Genomic DNA, 20702 nt, shown 5'->3' with positions numbered 1-20702 from the left:
AATTTTTGGGTTTTCATTTTTGCTTTAGGTTTTTCTGTGACTGTGGTGCTGGAACACTGTCTAACCCTTGTACATTAGCTGGTGAGCCTACACATGATACAGATACACTATATGACTCTGCTCCACCTATAGAATCTAATACATTGCAGCACAACTGAATTCCTTCCCTAAAGAAAAAAGTCCTGCCATTCTAACATCATAACTTAAAACATTTTTGGAAGAAGATTTAAAATATTTGCCCATGCTACAGGAACAGACTGTATTAAAAAAAATGGATACACAAGGTCAGTTGACACTATGAAGCTCAAGCTACCAAAAAGAAAGTGGCAATATATTGACTCAGGATCTCAAAGCTGGGTGTTTTAGCATTACGGTGTAAAGACTTTTGAAGGGACAGAAGTGAAGAAAATAAGCTGCAATTTTGTACAGATACCAACTTCTGAAAAGCTGGTGTTTTTACAACTAGCATTGAATGCAGTCCAATTTGCAGTAGTAATCTCCAATAGACAAGCAGCTTTGTTGCTGCCTTTATGGACATGGGTACCAATTGCTTTTGTAATATGGTAAAAATGTGAGCTAGCACTTCTGGCGTTTCTTTTGAATTTTTTAAAAACATGTATTCAGATTGAGAAATATGATTTTAATGCTTTAATCTCATGTAGTTTGTTTTTAATTTCAAGCAAAATCTTATTGTACTTGAATGTGCCCTGTTTTGTTAGCACACCTAGACTTGCTGTAACTGTACTCATGTCCCAGTATGTACGTTCTTTCTATGAAAGAGAAAACACTAATCTTAAATTATATCCAGCAATGTTTCTGGTATCCTTTAAGAAAAAGTTAAGACTATTATTTCCTTTCCTACCCTGTGCAGCATTCAAAATCACCCTGCCCTTTAGAAAAAGTGAGTGTTTTAATGAGACTTCCTAGGAAGGGATGCACTGTAAAACAAAAGTATTCTTGTAACTCAGTTTTGTGAAAGGTAAAAAACTACTATGTTTTAAAGTACACTTTAGAAAGTCTCCTCAAAACAGTCCTGTATTGGAGCTCTGTTCATAGTTTTTTTTTGAACAGTTTAGACAAAACTGCTGGAAATTCACAATTTCCTGCATTAAGCTGAGACAAGTATATATATACAGCCCTATACAGTTTCATAACCCCTCCCCCCATTTATGTGTATTGGTGACAGTGGGTATAAACAGCCTGAAAGTGTATGCATGTACCATAACATCTAGACTTAATATATTGTGGAGTATTCAATAACCATTATGTAGAAGGTAGATAAGAATTAAAAGGGTTTAATTTCCTAGAAAGAAAATGGAAAAATGGTCATTTTTAAAAAATAAAGTTTATTAGATCATAATGTTGTGTGAATTTACCAACTTCGTCAAAAGTCAAAGTTTCCAGTTGTAGCCTATAATTCTTTAGTCAAAGTCAGCAACTTACGGAGAGATTCAGCATCTACAGTTGGCCTCTCAGTAGCCAGGTAAATTTCCCTTAAATTAAAAAAAAATTTTTTTAGTTTATACTTTTGGCCATCCCCCACCCCTTTACTTCCTCCCAACCATTAGCAGTCTGCTGAATGCATAATTACCTAAATAACCGTAGTGACTGAGTCATTTTCTCAAATTCTCTTGCTTTTCTATGTCCCTTTTGAATGACCTCCTCTGGAAGATTTGCAAGCCTTGCTGCATTAAAGCCATAACTCTTAGGACAAGCTCCCTTAATGAATTTATAGAGAAAGGTAATAGTCTCCTGACTGGGGTCTTCACACTCATTTTCTACCATGCATGCCTTAAAAACAAAAACAAAGCTTAATTAGCTATTCTATTCATGTGCCCATTTTGTCTCAAAAACCAAATTTTTGATTACAAACTATTTCTACATACCATATGTCCTAGACGCACAGCGTCATTTTGAGAATAATCTTCTACTAATGAATGATAGTGAGTAGAAAACAAAGTCCGACACTTAATAGTTTCAGCAAGTTCTTTAACAACTGCATTTGCTATTGCTGTCCCATCAAAGGTTGCAGTACCTCTTCCTGTGAAAGTTGAACATTGCATGTTATACGATCTGCCTTGTAACATCAAAAAGGCTGTGCAGGAGGTTCAAAACAAGCTTAGAGAATCAGGATTCTATGAACAGATCCATCCAAGCAGTCCTTGGGGTGTAAAGTGGAGTTAAAGTTATTTTAAAAAGTGATCCCTTCTGATCTCACTCAGGTAAGAGTAAAGGCCCTCTTGTGCTTCACATAATGTTTTAAATGTCTTACCTAATTCGTCTACAAGAACCAGAGAATGTGCTGTTGCATGCTTAAGTATGCTGGCCGTCTCACTCAGTTCAACAAAAAATGTGCTTTCACCTTTTAAAAAAAAAGTCACAAAAATCAAATACATGGTCATGTTAATAATAAACCTAGCAAGATCCCAATTTCAGGTTTGAGTTTTAGCACAAGCTACATAAGTGACAAGAATCTGAGATTCTTAAACTGCAGCTGAAGCACTAAAGTCAAATTTAAGAGGCAGATCATTAAATCCCTTGGTGGAAAAAGTAAACTCACCTGACATTATTCTATCTGAGGCACCAAGTCTAGTAAACACTCTATCAATTGGTGTGAGCCTACACACTTCAGCAGGTACATAACAACCCATCTGGGCCATTACAGCTAATAGGCCAGCCTGTGAATGAGGGAGGAAAAGGTCTTTTTATGATTGGTATTAAAAATACCTATAGACAACAAACTTAAAAAACCCTTGAGAGATACAGCACTCGAGCCTGCTTTCTAACCCAAGCCACAGAGTGGAATTAACCTGGGAGCTCTTCAAAACTGCTTTCTCCTTCACTTTTTGGATCAAATTAATTCATTTCAAAGGATACATCCACTGAATTTTTTTGATGTGTTCTCAGTGGCAAATGAGTGGCAAACAGTGCAGGAGAGCAGGGCAAGCAACCAGCCCCAGATAAATCAAAAAGCCACATCATGTTCCCCCTAAAAGCACTTCCCAAGTTTCATCTGAGGAAGTTGGCCATCAGCCTAAAAAGATTCCCACAAACATGATTTCATACAGCTCTTATTGTTATACTCCTGAATTGTCAAGTCAAAGTACCTCCTGGCTTGACACTCATCAAGAGCTACCACTTTTATAACACAAGGCACTTCTTCTAGTACACCAGAGACTTCATTTTATGTAACATTGCAGTGTTTACAAAGTGAGAATCAGTTACCTGTCTCATGAGGGTAGACTTGCCGCCCATATTTGGTCCAGTAACAAGCACACAATAGGCTTTGTGATTTTCCTCATCTTCCTCACAGCCTATCAGAATGTTATTAGGAATAAAGTCGTCTCCAAAAAATGTCTTGGTAATGCAGGGGTGGCGTGATCCTTTGAGCTCTAAGAAGGGAAGAGTGTCTTCTCCTGGCAACAGAATTACTGGGCGGCACATGGGGCCATCACCCCCTCGACTATAGTTAGCCAGGCACACTAAGACATCTGTTAGAGAGGCAACAAGAGTTAATTTGCTGTTCCTTCACAGGCAGTATGCTATAGTCAACGTAGTACCACATATTGTCACCTAACAGTTGACACCATGGTTAACATTCATCCAAAAATGCCCAACACATAAAAACTTACTTAAGTGACTTTGATTTTGACCCAAAGATCTCTCTCCCCTCAAAGGTCATAGAGCCTCCAATATCAGGACTGGAAGACTACTGGGAGGAAACAGGCCTGACAGTGCAGATATGACTAGGTTCAACACCAGCTCCCAGCTCCCCGCTACGGCAGACCCTGGGAGGATGCAGTAAGCGGTCAAGAAATCAGGCTGTTGTGACCACATGAGAAATCTAGACATTGAACCAATGTATGACAACCCACAACAACATACAACACAGAGCTAAACTACCTGTCTCTGGATGAAACCCTGTGATTCTGTCACGGTATATTAAAAAGCTAATAACCATTTTGAAAACCCAATCTAGATGGCAGTATTCATCAAAGAAATTATTCATGGGACATAAACAAGTGCAAAACAGCAAGGGAGCTTTTTGAAAAGGTTAGCATCATCTATATGCATAAATCAGGGCATTTAAAATAACTCAGGGGAACAAAGTATAATAACTTTGCCTAACATGAGGAAGATCCATCTTTTACAGTGCGCACACACACACAGAATAAAAAGTAAATCTGGGGCCACTGGGCTAGGATTCCACTTGCCATAGTGGCATCCTATATGGGCACTGGTTCAGGTTCCAGCTCCCTGCTAACATGTTTGGGATAACGATGGAAGATGGTCCCGACTCCTTGGGCCCTTGCGCCCCCCAGGCAGACCCAGATTAAGGTCTCAGCTCTGGTCATTGTGGCCATTTGGGGAATGAACCAGAGGCTGGAAGACCACGGTCACCGCTCTCCTCTCTGGTTTTCAAACTGTTTTTTTAAATCACTAAGTTCAATTAAAAAGGAAATTGGATCTAAAAATAAAGCTTTCACTTTACCCATTTTCCTGTAGCCCTTAACCCTTTGTGTCCTAATCATCTATGTAAAGACTGTCAAAAATAAAGGGGGGGGAAAGTTTCCCTCAAGACCCTCTATCAGTCTTTTCTGTTCAGTTACCCAAACCTGAAGGCAGGAGGGCTACTCGTAATTTTAAGCATTTAGCCATTCTGCTGAGTGGCAGGAAATATGCATGAATGTGCATTAATCCATGGACTATTTTGAAAGCCCCCTTAGTGCAACTTGTCACTTAGGAATCAACAAAGTCTTACCCAACACTGCGATGCACTCTACGGCAGAATGCCAGTCCTTGTAGTTTTTATCAAAGTTATGGAAGAGTCGCCGCATGCAGTCCTTTAAGGATACATCTCTCCGTTCTTCAGCATTGATCAGACTGGCCAACTTCTTCTCAATAGTTTTGGTCCAGTATCGTTTACAGCCCTTCTTGGTAGATTTCAATTCATATTCTTCTGGCAGGTTACGTGTAGTGAAGTTCTCTGGGATTTCCAGCTGATAACGATTCCTGCCGATCCCCCAGTACACTATAGTCCTACAACCAATTCGACTGCGCTGCTTCTCCAAGTATTCCAGGAGGCTCTGTTCATTTTCTTTTATGTCCGCAAGAGCTTGGTCATAGTCACTGTCAAAGCCTGCTTTAGGAGTAATCAGCCCAGTCTTGCGTGCTTTGTCGTGGTCAAAAGCTGTGTCCCATCGGTGCAGCTCTGCAGTCAAATCAGGAAAGCGGGCTGCAGGATTTTTGGTCTGCAGAGTAATGACCTGCTTCAGGAGGTTAGACTTAAAGTCACTGACAGCATCTTCCATAATCTCTATGATTTTACACATGACTTTAAATCCTTCCAGAGCAGAAAGGAAATCAATGATCTTCTTTTTGCTGTAAGTCGTTTCTTCATACATTATGGCCCTGCTGTCTGGGTGGTTCTGGCTCTTCAGAGGAGAGCCGACATTATGGATTTTACTCAGCAGCCTTTCAAGATCTGGGAGCTTTTTCAAAAGGTCTACAACTTCGGAGACTTTCTCAGGCACAGCCATGAGGTCTTCTATGGCATCTAGACGATCACTGATAGCGTTAGGGTTACAGAGTGGGGCACAAAGCCAGTGCTTGAGGAGCCGCTTACCAAAGGGAGTACAGCAAGAATCGATCCTCTCTAACAGGGTCCCTTCAGTAGAGCCATTTGTCCCGTTCAGAAAAATCTCCAAGTTGTTTAAGGTCACTGCGTCTAGCACCATCCGCTGACTGGGCTGAAAGATAGCACCAGGTCTGGCAGTACTGACCACATTAGAGTCTAAAGGAATATATTCTTCAAAATTACACATTGATAAGAGCTCCTGATCAATAAGGCATTTTTTGAGGTAAAAGACACAACCACCAAGAGCGGAGAGGGCCAACTCACTGTTCTCTCCTGGTGTGAGCCCAATGGAATCAGACTCTGAGGTCATGCCCTTAAGCACCTGGGGTAGCATCACCCCGCTGTCCGCGTTTACCTTTTCTGTAAAATACCCTTCTTCAAGGAGAGTCCTCAGGGTTTTGCCTGCATCCCAAAATTGGGAGCCTGGGATGAGAGCTTCCTGAAGAGAAGAGGATAATGAACCCTTCAGGACTGACTTAGTTTCCATGGAGAGATTTCCTTTCTCAAACAAGACCTGTACTGGAGGATAGTGTGCCACTAGAGTCCTCAGTCTGGAACAATGGCGATCATCTGAAAACTGACCTAGGAAAAACTTTCCCAATGAAGCATCAACGAAGCACACACCGAACACACGAGTGTGGCCAGAAGAATCTGCTTCTTTTTCCTTCAGACTAAGAAGATACTTACTGTAGTTTTCAGAAGGATCACCTTCCAGCACACTGTACGTCTGTGTACCCTTGGTGATGATTCTACAGATCTCCCTCCTGACCACTTTATCATGCTTAGATATGTGTGCCATCTTTCGGCATCTTGCTTCCATCATTTCTGGGGTTTCAGTCTGTTCAACTCGTGCTACTTTATATCCCTTCTGCACCAGGGAATCTGAATAACGGCCAAATGCAATTTCGGGAAAGCCAGAATGGGCCCAGTTGCCTTTCATGAATACCAGCCCAAGTTCATTCACACCAATAAGAGCATCCATATGATACAGTTCATAAAACTTCCCCACCTTATAAAAGATGACAAGATCAAAGTTCTGAGCCTTAATCTGCCACCACTTCCTCATGCCAGGAGTACAGGAATTAAGGAAATCTTCAGGCACATGAAGTGTGGATGCATCAAAGTCAGGGTGGTCAGGCCGTCTCCTGTACGCGTCTCGTCTCTTCTCCTTTTTAAGCCATTCTAAAGTTTCATGGTACCAGGTAGCAGGCCGACCACTGTCATCAGCTGCTCCGCTAGCCTGGGACTGGGATTCGCAATTCTGAGCAGAAAAAGCACTAAGAGTGCTCTTGGTTTCTGCTGCAATGCCAGATGCTCGCTTGGTGGTTGACAATACTTCTTTCTTTGAACTTTTCCTTTTAAGAGACCCATTGCCCGTCGCCATTCTCTTTCGCTTGGGTGCAGCTTTGATGGGACCGTCCAGGCCTTCACTTTCACTGTCACACCCCCCGCTGCTGATTTCATCACTGCTCCCTTCCTCCTTAGCGTCTGGCTTGAATTCCACATCAGAGCCACCAGCATCACTCTCAGAGTCTGAAATGACCCTTCGTTTCTTTATTTGGCGGCTGCTTCGCCTAGATCCTTGCACCTTAGGCTGCATTTCCTCTTCACTCTCAATTACATTATCTTCTTCACTCTTCTCTGATGTGTTAGCTGCAGCTACCTGCCAGGCAAGGAAAATATATTTGGAAAATGGCTGGCACATTTTGGAAAATTGTGCTGGGACTCTCCACCTCCAACTTCATAAGCTTCCACAAGAAACCAATTTCAGATTTGCCTAACAATCAAGAAGTGTCACACAGGTTCAGAGATTGCTGTTCAAGTGAGTTCAGTACTGTCACCAGGTCACAAGTACAAGAGTGGACATACTTTGAGATTTACCATTTTATACACTTAGGGTAAAAAAAAATAAGCCATCTATAATGGTGCTAGTGCTCGCTTCTCTAAAGACCAGCTATAGCTGAAGTGTTTAAGTAGCAAGCTAAATGTTGTTCATAGTTAACAGCAAGTTTTCAACCTCCAATTAATGCCACAGCCCCTAACCACAACCCTAAATATTAAGATGAAAACACCCATCATATTTAACTTATCTTATTCCTTATTTCATGTATAAGGAATAAAACATCAAGCTTTAGCTAAACAATCTCTTGTGGGATAGGGTACTTTAATTTCCTGAACTAGAGACCATACCTCTTAACCTCTTATCTACTTTAAGTGAACTAATTATCAACGATGGTTGCCATCTGAAGTCCAAGTTGTATTTTGTAGTTATTTACTTTTTATTAATGCAGGATGCAACAAAAATTATTAAAATGAAAAGCATCAACCTAGATACTTGCCACCCAGGACCTGGGTCCACCCTTCTATGAAGGACTACTACCTGATTCCATGACCACAACCAGACTGTTCCTGGCTGACTGCTGCTTTCCAAAATGGCACTGCTACCTGCAGAGCCTCGTCCTCCAAGCAGGCTTGTGAACAAGTGGGGAGGTGCTAGCTGTGTATCTTTTAAATAAACGACAATCCCTGGAATGCAGGTGCGTACATGTGTGCGTCTTACACCTAACAGATATGTAACAAGAAAATACCAGTCTCTCCCTTCCCTTCCCCCAGTCCTAATGGCAAAAACAGCAGTGTCCCACCTCCATCTCTTCTTCCTCTTCCGGCTCTGAGGGCTCATCACACACAGCCAACTCAAGCCTCTTATTTTTGTCTTTATTCAGGGCTTCATCTGCGTGTTGCATTGCTCTTAATATTTCAGGCTTTGAACTATAAAAATGACCTCCCTTCTGGGCGTCCTTTGATTTTGAACCTAGAAATAGATTCATAAACAAGATCTTGTTGGATCTTTGGCTCAACCTGTAGCACTTGCCCAAAAGAATGACAACAATCAAGGAGAGGCTACCAATGAACCTGAAATTACCAAGTTTAACTCCCATGGTTACCTGTTGGGTTACCCAAACCAGTACACACAGACCAGAGTTGTGGCTAAGTGCACAGAACCACTATTTGCTGATGCCAGCATCCCAATTAGTTCCAGTTACTCCACTTCTGATCCAGCTCTCTGCTAAAGCACATAGGAAAGCAACAAATAATGGCCCATCTTTGGGCCCTGCCATCCATGTGGGACACCAAGATGGGAGTTTCCTGGTTCCTGCCTGGCCCAGTGCAAGTAACTGGGAGCGAGCTAGGAGATTCTTCCTCCCATCCCCACCCACCCCGCCACTTCCCTTAATTCTGCCTTCCAAATAAATCTTGCAACAAATAAGCAGAGAGGCATGGGTGAAAAAAGAAGGCCTTTTTGTTGCATTCTTGTTTTAGATTTACTTGTAAAGCAGAGATTGGATCAAATATATCCAGAACAATTTTACCACTGGCTAGCTGGTGCAGGGGATGCAGCTGTAAGACACATTAAGCTGTGATTACAGCATAGATATGTAGGCCATTCCATTTTTTTGGAATATAAACACGGCAATGTTTTTAATCTTTTGCTTTTCGACCAATTCAAGTTCTTTTCCAAATATGGTTTCCATATTTGTGTCTGGGGAGAAATAGGCCAATTACGCACATGGCAAAGAGTTCAGTCATACCCCATTAGACTGGGAGAGCTCTGTTCCTTATCTTCTTGCTTAGTGTGTTGAACTGTCGCTTATTTTAATGAAATTTGAGCTCTAACTTGAACACAGAGACACTTTAAAACTGTATTTTACTGTTTTTATTAAAGGCTAATCACCAAGACACATTTTTATTCCACTGATTCACTCCCCAGTGTTTGCAGTGGTCAGAGCTGAGCCAACCTGAAGTCAGGAGCTTTTCCAGGGTCTTCCACTTGGTGCAGGGATCAAGGACTTGGGCTGCCACCTGCTACTGTCCCAGGCCGGGAGCTGGACTGGAAATGGAGCAGCCCCAGCAAACTGACACACACCTATATGGGATGCTGGTACTGCCGGCAGAGGCTTAGCCTATTACACTACAGCATGAGCCCCTTAAAACTGGATTCTGAAAGAAATATTTTGAACACAAAGTCTGAACCTGATTATTGCGCTCTGTTTCTCACTTCACTTGCACTTATCTTTAGGAGGAAACTAGTTTCATGTAAAGGTGTAGTCAGTTTTTCTTGGAAGCATAATGTTAAGAAAGGGTCTCAACACAAACCCTTTTTTACAGCTCCTGCCTCATTGAAGAGATGTTGCCCCTGTTAGCGCTACTGTCTCAGGTCACTGAAGAGACTATTCTAAGGAACTGCTGAGGGCTGTGATGGAGGAGTTTGGAGGCCAGGCAATGCGGTCTCCAACTCCCAGACACTGTCGCTCATCTGCACGCTGAGTATCCTGAACACTATTGTTTACACTATCATTTGGTTCCTTCAACATGGAGACAGTTTAAAACTCCAGCCTTCTAATCCTGAACTTCGTACTCTGGTAATTAATGCCAGTCATGAGATGACTTTTCTCCCCATAAAGACATAATTTCACTCTAAGCCACTCAAAAGAAATCAAACAGAAAAACTCCATCCCACAAAATAAATTGAAGACCAGCTACACGCTTCTCCTAAGCTATGCTTTATTCCCATGCCCAAAAATCTTTCACACTTTCCACTCTTGTCATTTATTGTGGCAAAATACATTCCAACTCACTGTTTGGGATCTATCACCCATCACCCCGTCCACTGCAATCATGCCACCCATAACCCTCTTACCTGTGTACGGCTTTAATAGCCTCTTGGTAACCCAGCCTCTTGTTGGGGTGTCATCAAAAAACTGTACATGGATACGAACCGATTTCCCCTTCTGGCGGATGAATGTTCCATCAAAGGGGTGGTTGTACACCAGACAAGGCCACCAGGGGTAGCCCTCCATCTTGGCCCAAACCAAGTCACCAGGTGAAAAGTCACAACTATTGTCAAAAAGAAATACATAATTTGGTTAATATTTGGTATAAGGTTATTTTAAAGGCCATTACCTGCAAATCCAATTCCAAGGAAGGTACCACTTACCTGCAAAATCTAGAGCAACTATTCAAACACAAATTCTAAAATTAAGCCAGCTAATACAATACTTAACTCGCAAGACACAGATGGAAGTAAAGTGAAAAACCATGTCTCTGAATCTCCAAGACTTGGCACTGCAGTAGGCCTCTGGTGCCAGGAGAAAGGCACACGCTAGTAGTACGTACTCTCCGAATCACAGGGAGCTGTGCCTGTAACTACAGATGGTAGTACACTAAAAAGTTTGGTTTTTTTAGTGTGAAAAGCTGAAATCATGGCTTTTTCATGATTTCAACTTTTCTGAATTTTCTAGATTTTCTGAAGCAGGCTAACCTGTGGCATTAAAATATCCTGATTACATAATTACACTAATTAGCTAACCCATTAGCCTGTGCCTGGAACTTGCTTCCTGTTAAACCATGATGTGTGGCAAGCACTACAAAACTACATAGAACCCTGCTATCCTCTTTGCTCCCAAGCGAGTTTTACGAGAAAGCTCAAGGCACAAATGAGTGCATGGGCAGTATATGCATGACCAAAATCAAAACAACAATTCTGTCTTCACTCACTCAGCCCCACGGGGGAGAAGCTAGCTAACAGCACACCCCTCGGGATGGAAAAGCCAGAGAGCTGATAATCCTGGCCAAGTATTAAGTACCAAGATTTCAGTCCTGGAGCCAGTATCTTGTGGCTGAGGTCCTCGCTTTGTATGTGCCCAGATCCTTGGTTTTAAAAATAAAAACCAAGATTTTCTTGTCCTTAAAAAATTTTTTATTGGAAAAACAATTTTACAGAGAAGAGAGACAAAGATCTCTCACTTGTTGGTTCACTCCCCAAAGGATTGCAACGGCTGGAGCTGAGCCGATCCAAAGCCAGGAACCTCTTCCAGATCCACCACCTAAGTCAGGGAGCTAGATGGGAGGAGGAGTAGCTAGGATACAACCAGCACCCATACGGGATCCTGGCACATGCAAGGTGAAGATTTAGACACTAGCTACCACACTGGGCCCTCCTTTATGTTTCTGTGGAACCACTACAAAATTCAGCACATCACAAAATCTTTTTGGTTATATTTTTGAACAGCATTTAGTTAATGAAAGTCACCTGATTTAGCCTGAATCACAAACCATAAGACAGGAGCGCTTAGCAGGGTGTTTGGCTTAGGAATTAAAACTCACTTAACCACATTCCATAGTGCCTTGGGCTCCTGGCTCAAGCTCCAAAGAGACTGGTTACTACAAATTATGTTTAACACCATCTGAGATCTCCCGTGCCTCAGCTTCCACCCAGGCTCAGGCCTCGTGTCACTGTACGCTTTAGGGGAGTTAACCATTATGTAGGAGCTTGCTCACTCTGCTCTCAAATGAATTTCATTTTTCAAAGGAAAAATAAAACTTAAGGATCCAGTGCGGTGGCCTAGTGGCTATAATCCTTGCCTTGAATGCGCCCGGGATTCCATATGGGTGCCTGTTCTAATCCCGGCAGCTCTACTTCCCATCCAGCTCCCTGCTTGTGGCCTAGGAAGGCAGCCCGGGACGGCCCAATGCCTTGGGACCTTGCACCCGTGTGGGAGATATGGAAGAGTTCCTGGATCCTGGCTTCGGATTGGCGTAGCACCGGCCATTGCAGCCACTTGGGGAGTAAATCATTAGGTGGAAGATTATCTTCTCTGTCTCTCCTCTCTCTACCTTTACAATAAAAATAAACAAATCTTTAAAAAAATAAATAAAAACTTAAAACATTGATTATAGAAATCTTAAGATAGGGAAACGCAAGCAGCATCATGATTTCTGACTGTGCTGTTTTAAGGGCCTTCACAGCTCCCTACATTCTCTCAACAGAAGTTGATGATGACCTACACAGGTGACAAACACTGCCTCAGGTTCATGCTAAATCAACCAAGAGTCAAACCTCAAACATCTCCACAAAGCATCTGCAGGCTTGCCCCTTCACTAGAGCCCTCAGCTACTCAAAAAAACTTCTCTCTCCTGCTTTGGATTGGCTCAGCTCCAGCCGTTGCAATCACTTGGGGAGTGAACCAATAAAAGTAAATAAAAATGCTTTAAAGATTTATTTATTTTGATCGAAAAGTCAGATATATAAAGAGGAAGAGAGATATAAAGATCTTCCGTCTGATGACTTACACTCCAAGTGAGCACAACGGCCAGTGCTGTGCCAAGCCAGAGCCAGGAGCCAGGAACCTCCTCCAAATCTCCCACACTGATGCAGGATCTCAAAGCACTGGACTGTCCTTGACTGCTTTCCCAGGCCACAAGCAGGGAGTTGGATGGGAAGTGGGGCTGCTGGGATTAGAACTGGCACCCATATGGAATCCTGGCGCATTCAAGGCAAGGACTTTTAACAGCTAGGCCACTGAGTTGGGCCCAAAAGTAAATAAATCTTAAAAAAAAAAAAAAAACAGGTAAGGGAAAACATTTTTAATTTCAGCTTATAATCTTAGTATGACAGCAATACTCTGGTATATATTTTTGGTATAAAACATTTTTAATCTTTGAGAGTAGTTTTGTTTCTTTATTTATGGTACAGTTCAAAGGCTCTAGGACTTTCCCTCCTCCCACTGATTTTGGCATATATGTTATCCCAGTTTTATCCCAGAGGAAAAACTTTGAGACTTCCAAGGTTATCTCAAAACTCATACCAATATAGTAGAAAAGGCTTTACATAGTATTCAGAGTCTCAGGACCTCAAAAATGGGGGTGGCCATTTTGTGCAGTGGTTAAGATGTGGCTTAGGACACACAAAACTCCAGTCAGCGGACCTGGGCTCAGCTTTAGAACCCAACTTCCTGCCAATGTCCATCTTAGGAAGATGCAGGCGGTAGCTCAGGTACCTGAGTCCCTGCCAACAAGCTCTAGGCTGGTGCTGGCTTCATCCTGGACCAGGCCTGGTGGTTGTGGGAACATGGGGAATCCATTAGATTGCCATTCAAATATTAAAAAAAGGGGGAGGGAGGGCCAGCGGAGTGGCCTAGCAGCTAAAGTCCTCGCCTTGAACACGCCAGGATCCCATATGGGTGCCAGTTCCAATCCTGGCAGCTCCACTCCCATCTAGCTCCCTGCCTGTGGCTTAGGAAAACAGTCGAGGAAGGCCCAAAGCCTTGGGATCTTGCACCCGCGTGGGAGACCTGGAGGAGGATCTGGGCTCCTGTCTTCCAACCGGCACAGCACCAGCCGTTGCGCTCACTTGGGGAGTGAATCATCGGATGGAAGATATTTCTATCTCTCTTCCTTTCTATATATCTGATTTTGCAATAAAAATAAATCTTTAAAAAATAAAATAAAATGCCACTAAAAAATAGCTGGTTGGGGCAGCCTTTGTGGTCCAGGAGGTTAAGCTGCTGCTCAGAATGTCCACATCCCATGTCAACATGTCAGTTTAGGTCCTGGTTATTCTGGTTTCTGATCCTGCCACCCACATGTGAGAGCTGGCTGGAGTTCAGGACTGGGCCAGGCCTGGCAGCTGTGGCCATTCTAGGAGTGGCCCAACACTGGCAGGAGAATTGAGTGGGGAACAGGAGAGGAGAAAGGGCAAGCAGGCTCTAAATGCCAACTGGAAGGATTAGTAACACACAGCTCCCTCAACGGTAAAGAGCTTGAAGATAAAATGTGCTCTTTAAGGGATTCCCAGACTATACAAACTGTATGATAAATTTCAAAAATAAAAAGAACAGAAAAAAAACGCGCTCTTTAAAAATCCTAGCCCAAGAAATAGTGGCTTCTGAGCCAGAAAGAGATTTCAGCAGGTTATCAACTGTAGTATGTAATAAAGCTAGATATTTTTCATATTCCTCAATAAAGTTTTTCTTAACTCCATTTAAGGAAAATTTTCACATCTAATATTTTTAAAGTGTCAACTTTCATTTTTAAGGGTTTTTTAGAAAAAATGCATCCAACACTTGTGACATTTTCAAAAATGTTAATAAAAGTAACATTTTAACCTATGCAAATATTTGCATTTTCCTACAACACGGATGCTCTTGGAAATGCAGCTACTGCACTTCCCATCAAGCTTCCTACCCACACACCTGCAAAGGTAGAAGGAGCTTGCCTCCCACCCCTGCCGCCCTGCTGTGGGACAGAATGGCATTCACGGCACCCAGCATTGGCCTGGACCAGAGCTGACTGTTGTGGCCAACTAGGGAGTCAACCAGCAGATGGAAGAACTCTCCCCAGCTCCTCGTTGCTCCATCTAGCAAATAAACCAAGCTGGAATACCAAAATATTGGAATTTTTTTATAGAAAGAAATGAAATTTAATCATGCTTTGCAAGTAATTACAAAGTTCTAAACAATCCATCTCAAATATATGGTATTCTTGGGATTTTTAAAACCAGTGGGAAAAAGGGTAAGAGGAAAAGCTGACAGTCAAAACGACGTAAAAGCTTCCATTTAACTAGAGTAAGTCAGGGGCTGGCATAATGGTGTACTGTGTTAAGCCATCAGCACTGGTTTGAGTCCCAGCTACCCCACTGTGGAACCAGTTCCCTGCTGATCACCTGGGAAAGCATAAGACACCAATCAAGTGCTTAGGCTCCTGAACCCACACGGGAGACACAGATGAAGCTCCAGACCGACCCCCAGCAGGGCTGTTGCAGCCACTTGGGGAGCCAATCACTGGATGGAAGATAGGGCTATCTCCCTTCTTTCTTTTAATTGTTGTTTTAAATTACATCATGTTTGCTTTCTCAAATAAGGCTTAACAGTCACAGATGTGAAGAGATTTAGATTTGCTCCACAAAAATCTGTGTGCCAGCACTGTGGCACAGTGAGTTAAGCTGTGGCTTGTGAAGCCATCCAGTTCCCTGCTAGAGTTAAGATGCCTGGGATAGCAGTGGAAGATGGTCCCTGACACACCCATGTCAGAGAACTGGATGGAGTGCCAGGTTCCTGTTTGGCCAGGCCCAGCCCTGAGCACTGAAGCCATCTATTTGGGAAGCATTATCAGCAGCGATGGAAGATATCTCTGTGTCATCCAATACACGTGGAAGAAGTAAAGCTTTAAAAAAATGGTGAATAAAAAAGAATATCCCGGGCCCGGCGCGGTGGCGCAAGTGGTTAAGTCCTCGCCTTGCACGCCCGGGATCCCATATGGGCACTGGTTCTAATCCCGGCAGCCCCGCTTCCCTTCCAGCTCCCTGCCTGTGGCCTGGGAAAGCAGTCGAGGACGGCCCAAAGCTTTGGGACCCTGCACCCGCGTGGGAGGCCCGGAAGAGGCTCCTGGCTTCGGATCGGCATAGTATCGGCCCGTTGCGGCTCACTTGGGGAGTGAATCATCGGACGGAAGATCTTCCTCTCTGTCTCTCCTCTCTATATATCCACCTTTCCAATAAAAAAATAATAAAAATAAAATCTTTAAAAAAAAAAAGAATATCCCAGGGGCGATACTATAGTTTGGTGTGTAGTAAGCCTGGGACCAGGTCGGCCTTAGCTTTCAAATCCAGTGCCCTGCTAATGCTCCTGGGAAGGCAGCAGATCAGCCCAAGACCTTGGGTTCCTGCCAGTCACAGGAGGAGCACCAGACTCGTGGCTCCAGCCCTGGCCACCGGGGAGTAAACCAGAAGATTTCACTCTCCCTCTTCTCCATAACTGCCTTAAAAAAATATATATATGAGTGTATGTGCATGTGTATACACAATTTAAGTATACCAGTAAGGGCTGGTGATGTGGCAGGCAGAAGCACTAACAACCCATATGGCTGCTGCTCAGAGCCCTGGCTGCTCCACTTCTGATCCAGTTCCTTCCTGTGCTGGGAAAGCAGTCAAGCACGGTCTGAGTGCTTGGGCCCCTGCGCCCATAAGGGAGACACATAAGAGGATCAGACCTCCTGGTTTCGGATGGGCCCAGATCTGGCTGCTGGGGCCATTTTGGAAAGTGAAAAAGCGGATAGAGGTTCTCTGTCTCTCCCTGTGTCTCTAAAGTTGAGTTTCAAATAAGTAAATAAATCTTTTATTGAGAGTCTAAGACATTTGTCACAAGAGACTTCTCTAGCACCTGTCATCAACAGAGGTAAGAGTGACCTCACTGACATGGGACAGATATGGGACAGCAGCCAAGGTTTGTGCACAGTCACAGTGAGATGATCAGAAGTCTCGCCCACAGCTCGCAGGCCTGCTAACAGCCGAGCAGCTGACCCGGGCTACCACACAGGGTGCATTTAACCACGGGGAGCCTGTGTGGCAGCTCCATCAGAGCACCCAAGCCCCACCCTCAGCTCCCCCTAGATGCCCACCCCGAGGGGAACCTGCCTCCAAGCGTCCACTTTCACCCCTCCTCAAATCCACTGCAGGCACCAGCAGCGGGGAGCTCTCTGCCATTCCAATAAATCAAGTGTTTACGAAAACACGGAGCTACTGTCACTCTATTTAGGCGAAAACCAGGTCTGCAATCCCCACCCAAGTCTCTTTCTACAGAGTACACATGTCCCACTGCCTTCTGAAGTACCCTCTCTGGATGGCCTCTACTTTTCTGAGCCATTGACTTGAAGCTCATATCATTCTGGCTCCTTTCCCTGCCCTCACCTGACCATTCTACACACCACCAAATCGGCTTACTGTGTGCCCCCCCTCAAATGCCTCTGGAGCCTCCTCATTACTGCAACACCTTCCCAAGCTTTCCTGCCATTACCAAATCGCCCCAAGCAGTCTCCTCCACAAGCACTTCAGCCAGAGATGTTTCCAAAACAGAAATTCCACAGTGGACTTCCTGATGAAACCTACAAAACCATTAACCATAAAGATGGCCAAACTAAAGAGGGCGCTGTGGTACAGGGGGTACCTGTGGGCCGCCACCAGCCATGCAGAGACCCAGGCTCCCGGGAAGCGCTGAGGAGTGAACCAGCAGATAGAGGACTTCTCTGTCATTTTGCCTTTCAAGTAAGTATAAACAAACATTTGTAAACACATTATAAGAATGGAAAGGCTAGGGGCCAGCACAGCTGTTCAACTGGCTAATCTTCCACCTCCAAACACCAGCATATCATCCCGACACCGGTTCATGTCCTGGCTGCTCCAGGTCCCAACTGCCTAAGTCCTAGGACCCTATACCTGCGTGGGAGACCCAGAAGCAGCAGCTGTTTCCTGGCTTCGGAACTGCTCCACTCTGGCCATTACAGCCAGCTGGGGAGTGAATCAGCAGAGATCTTTGTCACTCCTTCCCTCTGTAAGTCTGTCCAAGAAACATAAATAAAAAGATGGACAGACTAGACTCCAACCAGTAACTCCTGTTCACCAGAAGATGACTGTTCATCAAACGCTGAACACTTTTTTTTAATTTACTTTTATTAGAAAGTCAGATACACAGAGAGGAGGAGAAACAGAGAGGAAGATCTTCTGTCTGATGATTCACTCCCCAAGTGCCTGCAAAGGGCAAAGCTGAGCTGAGCCAGGAATCCCTCCAGGTCCCCCACACGGGTGCAGAGTCCCAAGGCTTTGTGCCGTCTTCAACTGCTTTTCCGGGCCACAAGCAGAGAGCCGGATGGAAGTGGAGCTGCCAGGAACCCGTATGGGATCGCAGCACATGCAAAGGGAGGGCTTTAGCTGCTAAGCTGCCGTGCCTGGCCCAGCCTTTTAAAAGCCTTTTAAAGACTTCCAAGCAAGTTCAACTGTCTGAGTATTGCAGCAGCGGGGGGGGGGAGTGAGAAGCCCCTGGCTTTCCTCATTCCCACAGCAGGATTTGGCTCCCTGGGTGCAGACTTTTGTTCTCAGTGGGATACAAGAACTGAGAGCTCAGCAGACTGGCATCTTGTACGGCACAAAGCCCGGCGCCTGCTCACCTTAGCTGCAGCACTGCCTCTTGTCACTGCTGCACCCACAGTGACCCGGACTGTGTCCAGCAGAGCAGGGACCATGAACATCAGTTCAATGACCTACCTTTAAAAACCTAGTATCCAGCTTCTCACTGGAGATCATGTTTTGTTTTGTTTTCTTTTGTTTCCAACTCTCATAGACTCAGACTTCAAAAAACAATGCTATTCAGTATGCATGTGAAGTGTAACCTTACCACAAATGCACCATCTACTTTGAGTGCAAGGAAAATCCATTCATTAACACAGCCTGCGTTTGGCATTACCCCAGGGTGTTACTGCGAAACTGGCTGTTGCCCATAAACGAGTTCTACTAAATCACAACTATAAGATTCTCTTAAATGACAGCCACCCTGTTACTAGTCTCACACTTCTTAAAAAAAAAAAATTATCTGAGAATTCCCGCGGGACACCTTACACTCCATACACACAAAATCGATTACTCAAAACCACTAACCTAGCTCTCTGATCTCGAATGCATTTTCACCTCAACCATTCAACCGTCCACCATTAACACTTTGTGTCTCAAACTAGCCGATGAATGCCGTGAAAATGAATTTTTCAAAATGTCGCCGCTGCCCAAAGACCAGCCAAGCTCCCAAAGAGCGTCCAAAGTGCCCAGAACCGAGAGGAGCCCTGCGCCCCAGGCGTCCCAGGCGTCCCGGCGTCACGTCCACACCGGCCGCTTCAGGACCTTGTAGGAGTTTCTCTCAGCGCCCGGGGAAACAACCAACTATGGTGCCCTCCTTGCCCGCGGACTCACTCACGGCAGTGACACGACCCCGCCACCAACGTCCCCCCCATCCCACCCCCAGCGACACGCGCGCACTAAAGCCAGGATTCTAGTTTCAGACTGGGGCGGCGCACACTCGGGCCAACTCAAGCGGACCCCCAGAACTTTCCGCTCCTCCCCGGACGCACAACAACAAAGCCTACACCCCGCCCCGCCCCATCGGCCCCGCGACACACCCCCATCCCCACCCCCTCTCCATGGCTTCTCGAACGTTTCCCTCCCCCAGCCCAGGGACCCCCGCCGAACCCGCACCAGTCCGCGGGGAAACTGCGGCGGCCCAGGTGGGCAGCCACGCTCGGGACAGGAAGTGGCCCCCGGGGACCCCCAGCACCCCGCGGCGCGCACCTGCCCTTCCCCCGCCCGGCCCCGCACCTGGCGGGACGCGTCTCCTCAGCCCCCACGGCGCCACAACGCGACGCGGCCCCGAGAGCCCGAGCTCTCCCCCTGCACAGCCCGCTCTCCTCTACAGCCTCCGCCACCAGAGAAATACAAAAGCTCTCTCTCAACTCCCGCTTCCTCCCAGCCCCGGGCCTGACCCCAGCTGCTACCTGACAGGCGCAGCCGCGGGCGCCGCAGCCGCCCTCCGGAGTCCTCCGTTGAAGCTTCTCGTCCTCGGTGGCGCGGCAGAGTCCGCCGCGGGCCTGCGCCCGGGCCCTCCAGCCTCGCTCGAGGCCGCGTCGCCGCCGGGAGAAGCGGAGGCCCCCGCGCCTGGCCGGGCATCGCCGCCTTCGCGTGAGGCCCTGGCCGGGGGCTTGCTCAGCCCCGGAGACTTGGGGAAGAAGCTGAACAGGGTGCTCTGCCGCGACATAGCGGCGCTCGGCGAGGCCCAACCGTCCGCTCGGAGGGAGAGCCTGCCTGCGAGCACCGCGTCCAGCGCGCGGCTCCTGCTGGCGGGAAACCTGGGGGGAGGCGCGCGCCGCCGGAAGCCCCGGGCTCCGGGGCCCAATCAGCAGGCGGCTCGGCGCGCGCGGGCGGCCGGCGCGCCAGGCCCCGCCCCGGGGCGCGCACAGCTGCGTCCGGCGGCCCGCGGAGCCCGCAGCTTCCCTCGCGCTGCCTGCTCGGCCCCCGCGGCGGCCCCGAGGCGCTCGCGCCGGCCGGGCTCTGGGCCCCGGAAAGCCCTCCCTCTCCGGAACGGAAGCGGGCGGGCACCGGGGCGCTGCCCGCGTGGGCACGGTGGCCTGCGCGCCCTGCGGGGCACCCGCACTCGGCCCGGAAGGGGTCCTGGCGGAAAGCCCTAGCGTTCGAGGGGCGGTCGCCTAGGGACGGGGCGGGGGAAACGGCGGTTAGCACTTTGTAAACACTTGCGGAACGCTGAGGGCGAGGCCCTTTGCATAATTATTTTTAAAAACCTGCAGCTATGCGAAGCTTTTCTTTGTCAAGCGTTTTTACATGCCGGATTAAGTGATTTCATTCTCAATAACCTCTCAGGTATAGCCCAGGTGTGTCCGATAGTGGGTTTAGGGG

General features: G+C 46.2%; 2 protein-coding genes across 3 annotated transcripts in view; one reads left to right on the top strand and one right to left on the bottom strand.

The window, feature by feature from the left end:
* The window catches only part of FBXO11 (F-box protein 11), a 94173-nt gene extending 92813 nt beyond the window's left edge, over positions 1–1360 (top strand). The window contains exon 23 of the mRNA XM_040993696.1: positions 29–1360. Coding sequence (XP_040849630.1) covers positions 29–158 — 130 coding nt within the window. The 3' untranslated portion in view covers positions 159–1360. The remainder of the gene's footprint in view (positions 1–28) is intronic.
* Positions 1327–20139, bottom strand: MSH6 (mutS homolog 6). 2 transcript variants are annotated; one of them, XM_040993693.1, is made up of 10 exons: positions 19787–20110; positions 10338–10534; positions 8281–8450; positions 4763–7301; positions 3226–3491; positions 2561–2678; positions 2273–2362; positions 1887–2041; positions 1592–1791; positions 1327–1493 (listed from the first exon to the last, which is right to left on the bottom strand). In XM_040993693.1, the coding sequence occupies exons 1-10, from the start codon at positions 20044–20046 to the stop codon at positions 1412–1414; spliced, it is 4077 nt and encodes a 1358-aa protein (XP_040849627.1). In that variant the 5' UTR covers positions 20047–20110; the 3' UTR covers positions 1327–1411. The 2 variants fall into 2 exon arrangements, with proteins under 2 accessions (XP_040849627.1, XP_040849629.1); XM_040993695.1 differs by lacking the exons at positions 8281–8450; positions 10338–10534 and having other exon boundaries at positions 19816–20139.
* Positions 20140–20702: the final 563 nt, after the last annotated feature.

This window comes from Ochotona curzoniae, unplaced genomic scaffold (genome assembly GCF_017591425.1).
Source record: "Ochotona curzoniae isolate NIBS_2020 unplaced genomic scaffold, NIBS_Ocur_1.0 contig_883, whole genome shotgun sequence".
Classification (NCBI taxonomy): domain Eukaryota; kingdom Metazoa; phylum Chordata; class Mammalia; order Lagomorpha; family Ochotonidae; genus Ochotona; species Ochotona curzoniae.
Note: the sequence above shows the minus strand (reverse complement) of the source record. Positions and strands in the feature narration are given on the sequence as shown.

What these genes read in the sequence shown, in the direction of transcription:
- MSH6 (XM_040993693.1), bottom strand. Translation starts at nt 20,046, where the DNA reads ATGTCGCGGCAGAGCACCCTGTTCAGCTTCTTCCCCAAGTCTCCGGGG. An exon ending in CCCGCGGCTGCGCCTGTCAG is followed by an intron (nt 10,535 to 19,786) that starts GTAGCAGCTGGG and finishes TTTTGACAATAG; the next exon opens with TTGTGACTTTTCACCTGGTG. An exon ending in AGAGTGCATCGCAGTGTTGG is followed by an intron (nt 3,492 to 4,762) that starts GTAAGACTTTGT and finishes CCTCTCTAACAG; the next exon opens with ATGTCTTAGTGTGCCTGGCT.